The sequence below is a fragment of the Sitodiplosis mosellana genome, unplaced genomic scaffold (assembly GCF_009176505.1).
Source record: "Sitodiplosis mosellana isolate CC-2019 unplaced genomic scaffold, AAFC_SMos_1.0 Smas_scaffold_6181, whole genome shotgun sequence".
Lineage (NCBI taxonomy): Eukaryota > Metazoa > Arthropoda > Insecta > Diptera > Cecidomyiidae > Sitodiplosis > Sitodiplosis mosellana.
In genome coordinates, this window is record NW_022601422.1 from 3,404,383 (window position 1) to 3,418,151 (window position 13,769).

Consider the following 13,769-nt stretch of genomic DNA (forward strand, 5'->3'; position numbering starts at 1 on the left):
CCAACAATCGAAAGGAGTTGGTGCGGCAAGTAAATTGCTGAGTGTGTGCAATGTAAACATAGATCTGATCTCGATGCAACTATGTTTAAGTGAATTTGTGTCCGCTGTGCAGATCAGATAAGTACATGAGATGCCCATTGCGACGACCTGTGTGCATTGAGTTACAAGGCACATTTAAACGACGTTTCTGAGAGCGAGCGAGTGAACGAAGACAAGAAATAATCTATTCTACTTAGAAATCCAGGCTAGCAGTGCGACACATGAAGCGATGGTTGTGTAAATGGTAAAAAAATGGTTTGTTGTGTGCGAGTGCACTTTTTTTATGTAACAAATTTCCAATAACACACATCGGCCAGTCGCAGCACACTGTGTGTCTTTCTCTCGTGACCATTTATATGATTTATGTTACAATTAATATTATTATTATTGACGCAGACATGTCGTTATTCAATTGAATAAAAATAGTTACATTTCGAATCGTTTTGTTTTGCCAGCAAGAGCTAAGCCTAACTGGTCAACTAGCCAGCCAGCCACAGCGCACCGTCCGAGGCCTTAAAAATTGAAATTATTTATCGAAATGGTTTTCAATAAATCAGCCCATGTGTGTGTCGGTGTAAGTGTGTTCTTTTTTTCGTCATTGAGCGCTGAGCTATTCGTTATGAGAGATTTGCTGTGCCCAAGCTACTTATCGTGTGTAATCTTTTGAAGGTGGTTTCCATTTTCATCATGGTGGATTTGTTTCACAGCCAAATGAAAAACTGTGTCGCACAAGCAATATAAGGAATCAACAGCGCACAGAGATACCGACCAGCCAAACAGTGTCTTACCATGAATCGAATGTAAAATAGGTTTATCGAAATATGCGATAATATTTTTGTGTTTGGAATCGATGATCCCATTTTCTTCGTTCTTCGAAATCACTGCGATATCGCTTGTGGATTTAGAATTTGTGCCGCGATTGATTCCATTGGCGCGCGCATGTACACGGCGCACACTTCTCTCTCGCACTCTCTATCTCTTTCTTCATCTCGCTATGCAGTGTACACTGTGCAGTCCCGGATGCTTCATGCACATGTACATTCTGTGGCGCAAATATTTCTATGGCTTCTCTTTTTGCCACACGGTATATTCGCTGTGTATGCACTTGTTTTGTGTGGACAAGCGTGCACCAAATAATACAATTAAGCACATGGAATGCGCCATCATCACTCGATCGCTGCAAGACAGAACACACTTAAACTATTTCCATTTGTTGTGGTGCTCGTTCGTTCATTTGATGCAGCAGAGAAAGAAAAAACGCGATTAAACTCATTTTTACATTTTATGGATTGGACTCGGGAAATTCCATTGAAAATGCGGACTTTCAAATAGAATAGAAGAGCACCTGATCGAATCATTTGGAAAAAGGCTGGGCAAAATGATTTCTTCTGCACACAAACGATCGAAATGGGAATGAATACGTGGAAATAGTTTTTATATTGTGTGTCATTTTTGCGGTATGGTGAAGTGAAACCATTTTTGCCTATTGAGAAATCAGCACACAATATTGTATGTATACAAACACTTGAAGATAAACTTCAATGATTTTTTTTTGAGAGTTGTTTCCTTGCTTGAAAATTTCTTTTCGTCTATTTTACCTCGAAATTGGTTTTGGTTTACCTCAGTCAGCGTTTGAAGTTTAAAATTCAATTTTTCGTTTGTAAAAGACAATAAATCCTATTTTAGAAACAGAAATTCGTTTGAAAAACCAAATAATAAGCGGAAATACACACAAACCTCAAATTCCAAAACCATGACTTCAACTTCGGTCAATGTAACACAAATTTCGGATAAATTTAAGATTTCTCTCATTGGATGAGTTTTTTTTTCATTATTTGGCTAAGCTTTGATCATTTTTTAGTTAATCCAAATTAAATAGCTGTGTCTAGTGCTTTGCTTTCATTCGTCGGCCTCTTTATCATTCCTTTAGTTTTCAATGATATTATTGCATAAACAAATGACTCAGACGTGTTTTTGTTCTTGATCAAATGCGATCTAGCTCACTCCATCAAAGATTTGAAATCGTTGCTGTGTTTTGAGTCAAAAAGTCAAAACTTTAACTGCGACTCTTTTATATTCCCAATGAGCTGGTTGGTTCTGTTTACGGCACTAGTCCATATTTCTATTTTCGTCAAAATCCAGTTGCATATGGCTTTTGTTTGTCAATTTTAATTTCATTATCTATAAGTTTATTGAGCTAAATTCAAATCGAATTATGAAGCGTGTTAATAATTATGTCAACTCGCAAACTGGTCTTTTCTGAGATTGAAAAGCAATTTGCAGCGGAATCCAAAATGAATTTTTTTTGGAATTATTAAGAGCGATTTCAGGAATATTACGATCGTCGATAAAAATGTTGATATTCATAAAATGAATGGCAGCTATAACATAATCAAAATTTAAATTGTTTGATCTACATCATACTTGATAAGAAACTATGTCATTTTGGTATATACGGCTAGTGGTTGTGCTTTTGCACTTGTTGCTCGCATGAAAATCGCCTGAAAGTTGGCTACCTTCACTTGCTCATGTTGGCTCAATCGGACTTGATATTCAACATCATGCTGAGAATAGATTTGGTTTACGCTAAAAAAAATTCCATGAAAATTTTATCAGAAATTACGGAGAATGCTGAATTTCACCTGTTACAAAAAGAAAATTTAAAGTAAAATCATTCATACGAGCAGGAAAAGAAGTTTTGTGAAGAAAAAAAATTGAATGAAAATTCATAAGCTGCGTTGTCAAATTAACATTGACTATTTGACATAATTTATTTGAATTTACAATTTTTCTTTTAAATTTTTTGTATTTTATTTTTCTTTAATTTCGTCCTTAGAAATGAAAATTCAGCTATGCGAAAATGAAATTGTTCAAATACAATATCTTACAGAGAAAAAAGATTTCGATAATAGCGATAAACTTTTGGATGATTTGAAAGTAACGTTAGTCAACAATAGTTTCTTCTTCATCTTCATCATCTTCTTCATTTGTGTGTGTGTTTTTGCTTTTTTGTTTGTCGATGCACCGGGCGTTGCTAAAATTTACAATTTTTCTTTGTTATATTCTACAATTCTCTTCTGTCCAAACATAGAAATTCTTAATAAGTAAAATTGTTTTAATCGTTTTAGGCTGATTGAGATGTTGCATTGATCATTGTTGAACCGACGATGATTTCGGTTCGTTTGTTGTTGTTGTTGTTGTTGTGGTTAATGTTGCTGTTGTCGTTGCGACGGCTGCGGGGGCTGCTGCAGCTGATGCCACTGACGTTATTGTTAAGGTTGTTGCAATTGTGGTGGCGGTGGTGGTGTTGGTTATTGTTGGTGGTGGTGCTGAGGAAGTGCTTGGCGGTGGCTTAAAAGTATTTGTTGGTCAGTCAGTGGTGCTACTACTACTTCGCCCCGTTGGTTCGGTGGCTGGATTTAGAATGGTTGCGTTTGCCGCATCCTGTTGCGCTTTATCACGTTCTTTGTCTCGAACTGGTCGAAATGCTTCCAATAAGGCTTCGACACGACTCTCCGTTGGGCCCCATCGCGAAAATCCCTCATTATTCTGCAGCCACACCACCATTGTGCCGTGAATATTTTTCATGTAAATTTCACTTCTGCAATTTGGAAAATTAACCAAAATTTCATTTGATTGCATTTATTTTGAGGGAAAATATTCATTTTGATGAGTCAATATTCAAATTCGATGTTTTATTATAATTTAATTCGAAAAATTGGAGATAAAAATTCGAATTTGAAATCAACATTATGGAATCGATCTTGGAAGCCAACTTACTTTGGTAAGACATGCTGATATCCATGACGGTACTCGTGCACCATGCCGGGCACAACGACTAATTTTCGCTTGAAGTGACTCTCTTCGACTCGTGACATAAATGGCAAATTGGATTCTTTCATCTCCGGAAGAAACACGATGAAACTGCAACACACAAATTTGATTGATCAAAATTGAAAAAATAATAAAAAAATAAGTATTATGATTAAGTTTAAACAAAAATAATGAAGATAAGTAGAATCGATCATTTTTCTAGCATTTTTGAAACGATCAATTTCTCGTGAATATAAAAAAGCGCAATGTTCGTGCGATTGATTTACCTCAGAGGTTCTTGTGAGTCAGCCAGCAGTCGTTCTATGTGTTGCAATGTGGCATCAATGATTTCCTCGCACATTGGTGGATTCGCTTGGAAGGATCCAGAGAGCGGTTTGAATTCTAAAAATGGCCTGTGAAATGCACAGATAAGCTGGTTATCGATTTTAAAAATAAAACATTTTTTTTTTATTGAAATAAAATTGAAAATTAAAAGATAAATAGAAATTAAGAAAATTGACAGTTAAAAATGAAACAAAAAAAGTCGAAAAAAGGGACAAAAAAAAATGTTTTTGGAATAATTATTGCAAATGGTAATTACCCTCTCGAGCCAAAGTATGAATCGGTATCACTAAATGCTGAGCAATATTGTCTAAAGTAACTATTCAATGGGCTGGCAAAGCATTCGAATGAGACGCCAAAGTGACGGTGCAGACACTCGAACACGCTGACAGGAAGCGCTGATTGGGTGAGTTCAGCTTCGGTTGTCGAACCGGTGATGTTGCCGAGGAATGTTTGATACCGCCTCAGCAGGCACCAAACTCGTCCGATGAAGAGATCAAATTTCTTATCATCATAACAGTTGTACCTGTACAATTGCTCTAATTTTTGAAGGTGCGTCAAATTAATGTACTGTGTGTCAGGTTGAGGCATGGAAGCATGTGAATATTTAATGACCATATGGTCACGTTCGTGAATGTATTCAATAACAGGCATTCTAAGCGGAGGTATCACAAACTGTATGGGATAGCACCAAACTTTGCGAAGAATTGGTGGCGCTGGCGGTGGCTGCGGTGGTGGAATTCCATTCTCTTTCAACAGTTGCATGTGTCGTTCGCGGATCTTTCGCGCATGTTCGGCCGATCTGAGGTGGAAAATTTCCAAATTATTGACGGAAAATGTAAAGAATGAAAAGTGATTGAAGGTAAAAAGGAGCTGAGAGTCAACATAGGCCTTCACTTACAAATGATAGATCTTCGAGCACAACTGTTCCACGCTGCCTTTGACCGTTGCCACGAGATGTGGTTCACATTGTCGCTTGAGATGGGCAAGTCTGTCTTGGAAATCTACAAGAGAGCAAAATCAAAGCAAATCAAATTAATTTGTTATTTAGAGAAATCACACGAAAAAAGTAATGCGATCGTGCTTTGGTCAACTAGTGTATTTACCTTCGTAGCTAGCACCAACCGTACGTCGAAGCCACTGAAACGTTTCTTCAGCATTCCATTTGACCACTTTCTTGCTCTCAGCCGGTGCCGATCGAATCTCAATCAGATTCTTTGCAGCTTCTGCATACTTCGATAGCTGTTTGCGTGCATCGCCCGTGAATTTGGGCTTAACAATTTTCAATGGGATGTCATTCATGATTTCCCGGTACATCGATGGCGAGATTTCCGGATGACAATGACTCGGTAGCAATGGATCAAAGCCACGATCGATCACCTTTCGTTCCATTAGCCAGCGCATAAACGATTCCCGTGGTGCTTTAATATTTTCCCTGCGACTGCATAAATCCTCGTACGTTTTGATCAGCCGAATTGTGTACGCTGCACGCATCGCTTCGACCTCTGGGTACGGATGTGGGAAGAGTGTGGGCGGTCGTTCGACAATGATCACGTTCGAGCAAACCTCCAAATCCCATGGACCAGCCAAAATGAAACGTTTCATTGGAGGCCCTTGTGTTTCTTCTGACGGCCGTCGCTTTAGCGCAGCATTATGCGGTGATGGCGTTTGGGGTGTACCACCCGAGCAAATGCCAAGCGGATCAGTCAATGGATCAAAATGTCTTGGCATCTCCCACAACGATTCACCCGATGATTTGTTCCAGAAATAATGGCGATTTTCTCGTTTTGACCAACACTTGCGCCATCCCTGCAACACCAAATCCGGATGCAATTCTTCGTTACCACTAAATATTGGTGCCGGCTCATTTGGCGTTGTCTTTGTTGGTGTCGTCGGTGTGACCGATGCATTTGCATCGTTGTTATTCTGTGAATATGCTGGTGTGGTCAATTGATCCCATGCTGATGTTCCAGGCACAGCTATATTATTACTTCCGCCAATGTCATTCATGATGCCACACAATGTTCAGCCATGCAAATTCTTCACCTGTTGAACAAATTGAACGATTTTTTGATTAATTTTCCTTCGCTTTGCACTTGTCGTGCAGAAGAATACTTTTTGATCGATGAAAATAAATAATGAGTTGGTATTTGTTTGACTGGCAAAAAAAATGGCGCCAAATCATCAATCGAAAATTCTATGCAATATTTATTTGGGGCGACGTTTTGCGTTTTTATCATAGCAATAATCGGCGAGTACATTGTCGCGCCGATATGAATTTTTTCAAATAAATAGTACGGTGAAAATCGAATAAACGCAAAAATTGCGGCTCAATATTCGTTATCATCAGACGATGATTGCTCAATAATTAGCTGAAATACGCGAGCACTCTTGCAATATGCACGATTCATATCTCTCTCATTCATTATTGCCAAACGGAACACCACAGGAAAATATATCACAATCTTTCTCTCTCCCTCTCTCTCTCTCTCTCTCTCTTTCTCTCCCTGCTCGAATTTATTGATTGAACACGTCAAGAAAAATCGAAGAATCGCACCGAAATTCCGATGCCCATTCAGAAGCATGAACTTTTGTTTTGTTTTGGTTGTTGTTTTCTTTTTTTTTTTATCAACGACGATTGTAAATTTTATATTTAAAAATGTGGAGGTCGTCGGTACGCAACAAACACAAACCCTCTCAATTTCGCACTCTCTTTCTATCGCACATTGAATGTGTTTAGCTTGTTCACTCTACACTATATATATGAGAAGTGTTTGTTGCTTTTTTTTCTTCTCTGTTTCGATACCGAAAACGCGAGTAGCGTTCAGTTGAGTTCAGTTTAGTTTTGCTTGAGCCACAGAGTCGTTGAGATGATAGAACGCATTATTCGCTTGTTCGTCGTCCAACCGATACGAACGCGAAAGAAATTACGCGCGAAACACTACACTACTCATTCAACAACAGAAAAAAATCGGGAAACTTTTTTATGCCATTAATTTTGGGTAGTTTTCCAAAGCCAAATCATTCCGTTTCTATAAAAAACAAAAATCGCTTTTTTTTTGTCTGAAAATTCAATAATTTTTATTTTCGATATGGTTTTTTTTTTGCAGAGAATTTTTTTCCAGCTCGTTTTCGTTCCGAAAAAAAAATTTGTTAAAATTTTGCATTTTTTTCCATTGGAAATTTATTGGTTTTGCCGTATTCCAACGAAATCGTATTTTTCCCCCCCATTCAAACACCATTTTAAATCAATCAATCACAAATATTTCCATATACCTCGGTTGAAATGCTCGTAATCGAAAACAATTGCACATAAAATTATTGATAAATACGTATTGTTTATCAAAATACACGATTTATTTTAATGGAGACAGCAACGAAGAGCCTCTTGTTTAATACGCCATTTGCAATGCAATGTTTTATAGAAATTTTTGTTTGCGCATGATTGTGTCGACTCACTCGAATATACACGATACGAGAGACGAAAAGTGATACTGAATTCGTATTTGTGTGAGGGGACACACACACACACTAACACAGCATACAGACCAAAGTACTACGACTCAGCACACGCACAACCAATCGCTGGGCTTGTATTTGCTTTGATTGTCTGTGTATTTTGTGATTACGATGATGCTATAGATTGTCTGTTGGCATTTCGATGTGCATAAGTATGAGTGTGTGCGTGTGCTTTCATATGCATGTGCCTGTGGTTGTGTGTTTATGTTCGTTAAGTTTTGACAGTTCGTTTGTCACACGAAACGAAACGCATTTTTAGTTGAATTTTATGTAAACAACTTCTCCAAAAAAAAACAACGCTCCAATTTGATTTCTTGTGAATCTTATTTATATCAAAATGCTTATCCAACATAGTCTGCTTTTAGTTTTTACATTCTCTTAAATTTATGATGATAAGGCCTCGGAATGGCATATTTTTTGGAACTTTCTTTTTGAAAAATTGTGAAAATTTCTCACTTGAGCGAAACTTTTCTGAGATTAACCGAAATCACTTTTGGAAAATTAGCGAAAATAAATTCTAACACTTAAAGGTCTATTAGACTTAGATTTGAATCAAATTCGGATTTTGTATCGGGAGTATTTCTTCATCTTCGGACGATGAGTCTTCAGACACATTGATTTTTTTCGCTAATTTCTGTTCGATTGGTGCTGGTGACTCTGATGTTGATGGTTCTTCCGAGTTTATGTTCATGATGGTTCCATTGGAATGATTTTGATCGTCTGATGGCGGTGGCATTAAATCATCTGGAACATACTGAATGCGCTCTTTTCTCAATCCAAACAAATATATGGCAACGTAGAATATAATCGAAAAGAACACCGATGAACTGGACAATGTTAAGAATTCTTCTTTTGAATATTTTCGGTCTCCGCAGCATTGCAACTCTTTGGACCAACGAATTCGTGTTTTATTCATCTGAAATTTTGAATAGGAGAGATTTAAATATTTATTCTTGTGCAATGATTACACGAAAGATGGAAAAAGAAAGATAGATATAGATATAGATGCTTACCATATCTTTTATGGCGAAGCAAAATTTGTCAGTGGTTTGAACTCGAATGTCATTGTAAATTTTATTCAAATTCTCATAATTCGTTGAACAGTTTTCACAAGGCTTCATTTTGTCGGTGCTGTTTAGCAAGGTTTGATCTATGCAAAGTTCGGTGAGGTAGTTAGTCCGTGTAAAATTGATTGTATGATCGGAAAAATTACAATTCTCCGTTTCATTGGAAAAATCACAATCTGGAACAAAGCAATCTGTGGAAGAAATCAAAATGGAAATTGAAAATTATGGTTTTAACCGGTTTTCACTATGAGTATAATTTGAATGTGAAAAACACATTACGATGACATTATTTCTTTCAAACTTGTATTTAATATATTATCTCACCTGAGCAGAACCCATGGTCCCAAAATTTTTTCGCATTTGAGAAGAGCAATTCCACCAAATTCAATTGGTTGTTGTCAACAAATAGTTCGCGACAGGTCTTGTTAGATTCTATTGTGTCGTAGCTGTTCAGCATTAGTTCATAGTTATGAAACGTTCTTGTATAAAATTCTTTACATTCCAAACAAAACGTTGCATTTTGATTGTAATCCATGACACATCGCAAAAAATCATTGTTCGCCAAAGTCAACTTAGTTTTAAGATGATCGCAATCTTTATGTTTGGGTTTATGTTTTTTCTTAATCATTTCTATGTCGGCTAGACATGCCATCGACAACAGCACAAAAACTACAACTTTCAGCAACATTTTTAAATGTCTTTTCAACGAATCACATTTATGAAAGAAAAACGGTTGAAAATCGGTATTTCGCAAAGGAAAATTAGCAGAAATGATTTGATATTGCGTTAAAAAAGTGAATAGTTGCCCTCGGCTCGAGTTGAACTTTGTTTTGACACATGCAATAGTGAATTTGCAATGAATCATCCATGAAAAACAAAGCAACAAAAATAGCTTTACAGCATCTGTGGAGACTTTGATATCGTCAAATGTTCTTTTTTTTTAATCACAAAAAATGTGTTTATTATTTTTAGTACAAATGTCATTTAACATTGAAAAAAATGCTATTTTTGTCTTTTATTCTCTGATGTCAATCCAAAAGCCATATTCCAATTTTACATTCCTCAAAAACTTGCCTATTTAGTTCAACGGAAAAATCTCTCCACGAACGTTGCTTTGTGACAGTTGACAGTTGATTGTCAACTCACACATACTAATGACAATAGGCGAATAGTCCATTCTTTATCTTCTTTTTTTTTCGTGAACAAAAACATTAGAAACGGATCCAAATTAAAAAAGAAATTGTTGATAAGAAATGAGCGGCCCAAATCTAAGTGAATATTTCCGAAACGATGCGCCCAGTATGTTTGATGAAATCGTCCAAAATACGACGTCAGCAGTGACGGTAGCAACGAGTACCGCCTTCCCTTCAACTGGTAAATACACTAGTTGACCAAAGCACTATCGCATTACTTTTTTCGTGTGATTTCTCTAAATAACAAATTGATTTGCTTTGATTTTGCTCTCTTGTAGATAGTTCAATGACAAATTTAGAAACAAATCTTCAGAAAGATTTCCAAGCATTGTCGGTGCAGGTATGTTCTAAATAAAATCTATGTGTGAAAAGCCTTGATCACAATTAATGGCTTTGGTTCAATTGAATTTCACAGGCGCAAACCGAAGATGATGTGGAGGACAGTATCCGGGATATGTGGAAAACGATACAAACAGACTCCAATATTCCGCCATTACTCACAATGCCCGGTCTACAAAGTTCAACAGAATTGGTAAAACACCTGACAAAATTTTTTTCTCTCTTGTTTATCTTTGTTGATTAAGTGACATCACTTTATACATCACTGTACTTTTATTCTATCCAAAGTTCATTTTTTAACGCAAAAGATTCATCTTTTTTATGTCAATTTGTTATCGCTTCTATCGTTATTTGATATAGTTTAGAAAAAGATTGATTTAACCAACAAGGTCAAGTGGAACTAACTCAATTTTGATTTGACGTTCCATGCAAGAGTTTCATATCGTTCACATCCAGTGAGAAAATTTGATTCAATTTTCAAAATCTTACACATGTTTGTTTAGTTTGGTCAGTAAAAGAGGTCATTGGCTAATGCAAATGATCAATTGATTTCGATAATTTGGAAGTATTTTGGCACAATTTAAAATTCTTGGACAAATTCAAGATGTTATTCAAAAAATTCCGAAAGTAGAACGAAGGCTACAGAAAAAATCATTCGAAATTTCAACTATGAAAGAAAGTTTAATGAAAAAAAGACAACGAAAATCCGTTCAAAAACAGAACGAACGGAGAATGTGGTTATTTTCAGTACAAAAATAAAAAAAAATTGATTTTTGGTTTTTTTTTTTTAATAATCTAGGTCAATATTGGGATTTTCTTTAGCAAAAATAGATAAGAACTCAATTTAGACAATACAATTTACGAAAGTTTCGTAAAATTTGTAATTCAAATCGGGTAAATTTCACACCAAGACAGAAAGTAAAATATAAAAAAGTACAATTATTTAAAATAATTCCATTTAGTAATGTTCTCCTTTCCCAAATAGAAATCGCTTCGAAATTACCTTTGAAATGTGTAAAATTTTTCTAAAATTTCGTTTCGCACTGAAAAAAAAACTCCCATTAATTGGACAAAATCCAAATTAAATTTCGTAATTATTATCAATAAATTCCTCTTTTTTCATTTGTAGAGCGATCCGATAAAAGCAGCTGTAACATATCTACTAGGCGAAACGGAGGCGAATGAACGGCAATCGTTGACCATAAATGATGTGTCAGAAGATGTGGCTGGTGTGAAACAATTGATAGCAGCTGGATCATTTCGAGCGGCTGCGAATTTAACATTTCGTTGTCTAACGACGTACGGGCAAGGTTTTGGCCGTGCCGGTCAACCAACAAGACATACTCCACATTCCTTGCAACTTTGGTTCACCCGATTGTCGCTTCTAATCAAACTCGGCGAATATGATTTGTGTAAAAGAGAAGCCGAAGCATTTGGTCTACTGGAACGGCCGGATATGTACTATGATGTCAGTGATATTTCTTCAACTTTTTTTTCATTTCCTCGTTTTTATACTAAAGAAAACCTCATTTAATTTTTTTGTCGTTACAGTTCTATCCTGAAGCCTATAACAATCGCAAGGGATCGATGGCCACATTTTCATTTCGTTTACTAATCGCTAAGCTACCTTCGTATTTGGGTTTGCACAAAGTGGCACTAGATCGACTCACCGATATGCTTCTTGTGTCGAAAGAAATTCGCGAGCATTTTGCAGCCGAATCCAATGAAAAAGCCGAACAATTCTGGACAAAACGTGAACAAACCATTTTGCAAGCACTCATTAACTGCGCTCTCACGGTACGGCCTCCCTGTCAAACGTAAAACCTGTTGATTTCTTATTAAACATGAATGAGCGACTAATTAACAAATTTCATATGGTAGTAATTTCAATTGACATCGTGCGATTGAATCGAAGCAAAAGAGAATTTTCAAAACTCGTTCATTTTTAATAAGATTTTATAATTTTTTTTTAGTCTTTTCGGAAGATATTCATTAAAATTGTCCTAGATAGACTTTGAACTCGGAAGATATTCATTCACTTTTCCTATTTAAAGAGTTTTTTTTCATTATTTATTGATAGATTATAATTTCAAAGTCTTCTGAAGGAAAGACACTTCCAAATTCATCGATAAAAACGAAAATCAAGATACAAAACCAGAAAAAATCAATTTAATTTTTTTGGATAAAAATCTAATGAGTTTCCCTTGTCAAATCTTGCAGATAAAAGACTTCAGTTTGGCTGATTTCCTGATGGAACGGTTGACAACGATGAAAGAGATCGATCCGGACACGATGCGTTCGCTGTACTCGTCATGGGGTCGAATCTATTTGCAATGTGGTGACGTATTTGGTGCTGAGCGAAAATTCTCTGAAGCGCGACGGATTCGCGTGACAAATACGGCCGAATCGGATTCACGTGACTTTATCGATCGTGGCTTGATAGCGGTGGCCCAAAATGATTTCAAAGAGGCCTACTCATTCTTTCAAAAATCATTAGCTATCGATTCAACAAATGCGCTGGTTCTGAACAATATGGCCGTGTGTCTATTGTATTTGGGCAAGCAAAAGGATGCGATTGGCATATTTGAGCGAGCAATAACGGCGAACGAACAGAAAGACCTTAGCGAAAGTCTTATCTTGAATTTATGTACGTTATACGAATTAGAATCATCAAATGATGTTAGCAAAAAATTGGCACTACTCAAAAAGATAAATCGGCAAAAGTCCGAGCTAAATATCAATATTGAGTATTGTTTGAAGCTACCAACGGGAAACAAATAAAATATTTATGAAAATAAAACGAGGAAATCTTTTGTTTGGTGATAAATCCATGGCCCTGAGTTTTTTTATTTTCCATGAGTAGGACGACGATTTCGGAATAAGATGAAAATGATGTAGGAAAGAAAATTTGAAAAACCATTTTTGTTTTGTTTCGGTTCGGTTCGGCTTCTTCGGATCAATTCGCAAAATTTATATTTACACCATCAAAAAAATTCATATCCGGGACCGAGTACCAGTTTATACCATTGTTAATACAATGGAACAGCGTTCCACAAAAAATATAGGTAAACTGATATTTTGCCTACAATGGCAAAAAACAGTGGGTAATTTGATGTTTTACACTATGGGTCTAAATATTTCTTTTACTTTAACACGTGTTAATTTGATTTTTGTGATAACTTCGGTACTAGTTTAACACTGGAAATGTAAATATGTCTATGCATTTAATACGTGTTATCTCCGTATTTTGGTGCTAATGGTGGAAATTCGTGTTAAAACGGAAAAATGACGTCAAATTGTGTTTTAACATAGATGATTGCAAATTCCAATTATATTTTATTGTTTAATAACATTGTTTATTTGTTTGAAATGCTTTCAGCTATTTATATCTAGAAAAAATTTCTTGGATATTTTGGAATTATTCTTAAAACAAGATCAAATTAAGAAATAAAATTTC

General features: G+C 36.0%; 3 protein-coding genes across 4 annotated transcripts; 1 reads left to right on the forward strand and 2 right to left on the reverse strand.

Annotated features, from left to right (window-relative positions):
* Nucleotides 1-2,773: 2,773 nt before the first annotated feature.
* LOC129576346 (mRNA (2'-O-methyladenosine-N(6)-)-methyltransferase) lies at nt 2,774-7,749 on the reverse strand. 2 transcript variants are annotated; one of them, XM_055461296.1, is made up of 7 exons: nt 6,310-7,749; nt 5,301-6,240; nt 5,096-5,198; nt 4,454-4,996; nt 4,140-4,265; nt 3,820-3,963; nt 2,774-3,640 (listed from the first exon to the last, which is right to left on the reverse strand). In XM_055461296.1, the coding sequence occupies exons 2-7, from the start codon at nt 6,202-6,204 to the stop codon at nt 3,409-3,411; spliced, it is 2,052 nt and encodes a 683-aa protein (XP_055317271.1). In that variant the 5' UTR covers nt 6,205-6,240; nt 6,310-7,749; the 3' UTR covers nt 2,774-3,408. The 2 variants fall into 2 exon arrangements, with proteins under 2 accessions (XP_055317271.1, XP_055317270.1); XM_055461295.1 differs by having other exon boundaries at nt 7,471-7,727.
* Nucleotides 7,750-8,018: 269 nt separating this feature from the next.
* LOC129576348 (uncharacterized) lies at nt 8,019-9,844 on the reverse strand. Its single transcript, XM_055461298.1, has 3 exons — nt 9,105-9,844; nt 8,727-8,971; nt 8,019-8,629 (listed from the first exon to the last, which is right to left on the reverse strand). Exons 1-3 carry the CDS (start codon nt 9,643-9,645, stop codon nt 8,255-8,257), a joined length of 1,161 nt encoding a protein of 386 aa, XP_055317273.1. The 5' UTR covers nt 9,646-9,844; the 3' UTR covers nt 8,019-8,254.
* A 57-nt stretch (nt 9,845-9,901) lies between these two features.
* Nucleotides 9,902-13,143, forward strand: LOC129576347 (trafficking protein particle complex subunit 12). The gene is made up of 6 exons (XM_055461297.1): nt 9,902-10,154; nt 10,252-10,313; nt 10,389-10,505; nt 11,442-11,780; nt 11,864-12,109; nt 12,533-13,143. Exons 1-6 carry the CDS (start codon nt 10,034-10,036, stop codon nt 13,091-13,093), a joined length of 1,446 nt encoding a protein of 481 aa, XP_055317272.1. The 5' UTR covers nt 9,902-10,033; the 3' UTR covers nt 13,094-13,143.
* The last annotated feature ends 626 nt before the right edge of the window (nt 13,144-13,769 follow it).

Coding starts and splice junctions, on each gene's coding strand:
- LOC129576348 (XM_055461298.1), bottom strand. CDS start 9,645: ATGATTCATTGCAAATTCACTATTGCATGTGTCAAAACAAAGTTCAAC. Junction 8,972..9,104: donor GGACCATGGGTTCTGCTCAG/GTGAGATAATAT, acceptor TTTCTTCCACAG/ATTGCTTTGTTCCAGATTGT. Junction 8,630..8,726: donor GCTTCGCCATAAAAGATATG/GTAAGCATCTAT, acceptor TCAAAATTTCAG/ATGAATAAAACACGAATTCG.
- LOC129576346 (XM_055461296.1), bottom strand. CDS start 6,204: ATGAATGACATTGGCGGAAGTAATAATATAGCTGTGCCTGGAACATCA. Junction 4,997..5,095: donor TGCTCGAAGATCTATCATTT/GTAAGTGAAGGC, acceptor TTTCCACCTCAG/ATCGGCCGAACATGCGCGAA. Junction 4,266..4,453: donor TCATACTTTGGCTCGAGAGG/GTAATTACCATT, acceptor TGCATTTCACAG/GCCATTTTTAGAATTCAAAC.
- LOC129576347 (XM_055461297.1), top strand. CDS start 10,034: ATGAGCGGCCCAAATCTAAGTGAATATTTCCGAAACGATGCGCCCAGT. Junction 10,155..10,251: donor TACCGCCTTCCCTTCAACTG/GTAAATACACTA, acceptor GCTCTCTTGTAG/ATAGTTCAATGACAAATTTA. Junction 11,781..11,863: donor GGCCGGATATGTACTATGAT/GTCAGTGATATT, acceptor TTGTCGTTACAG/TTCTATCCTGAAGCCTATAA.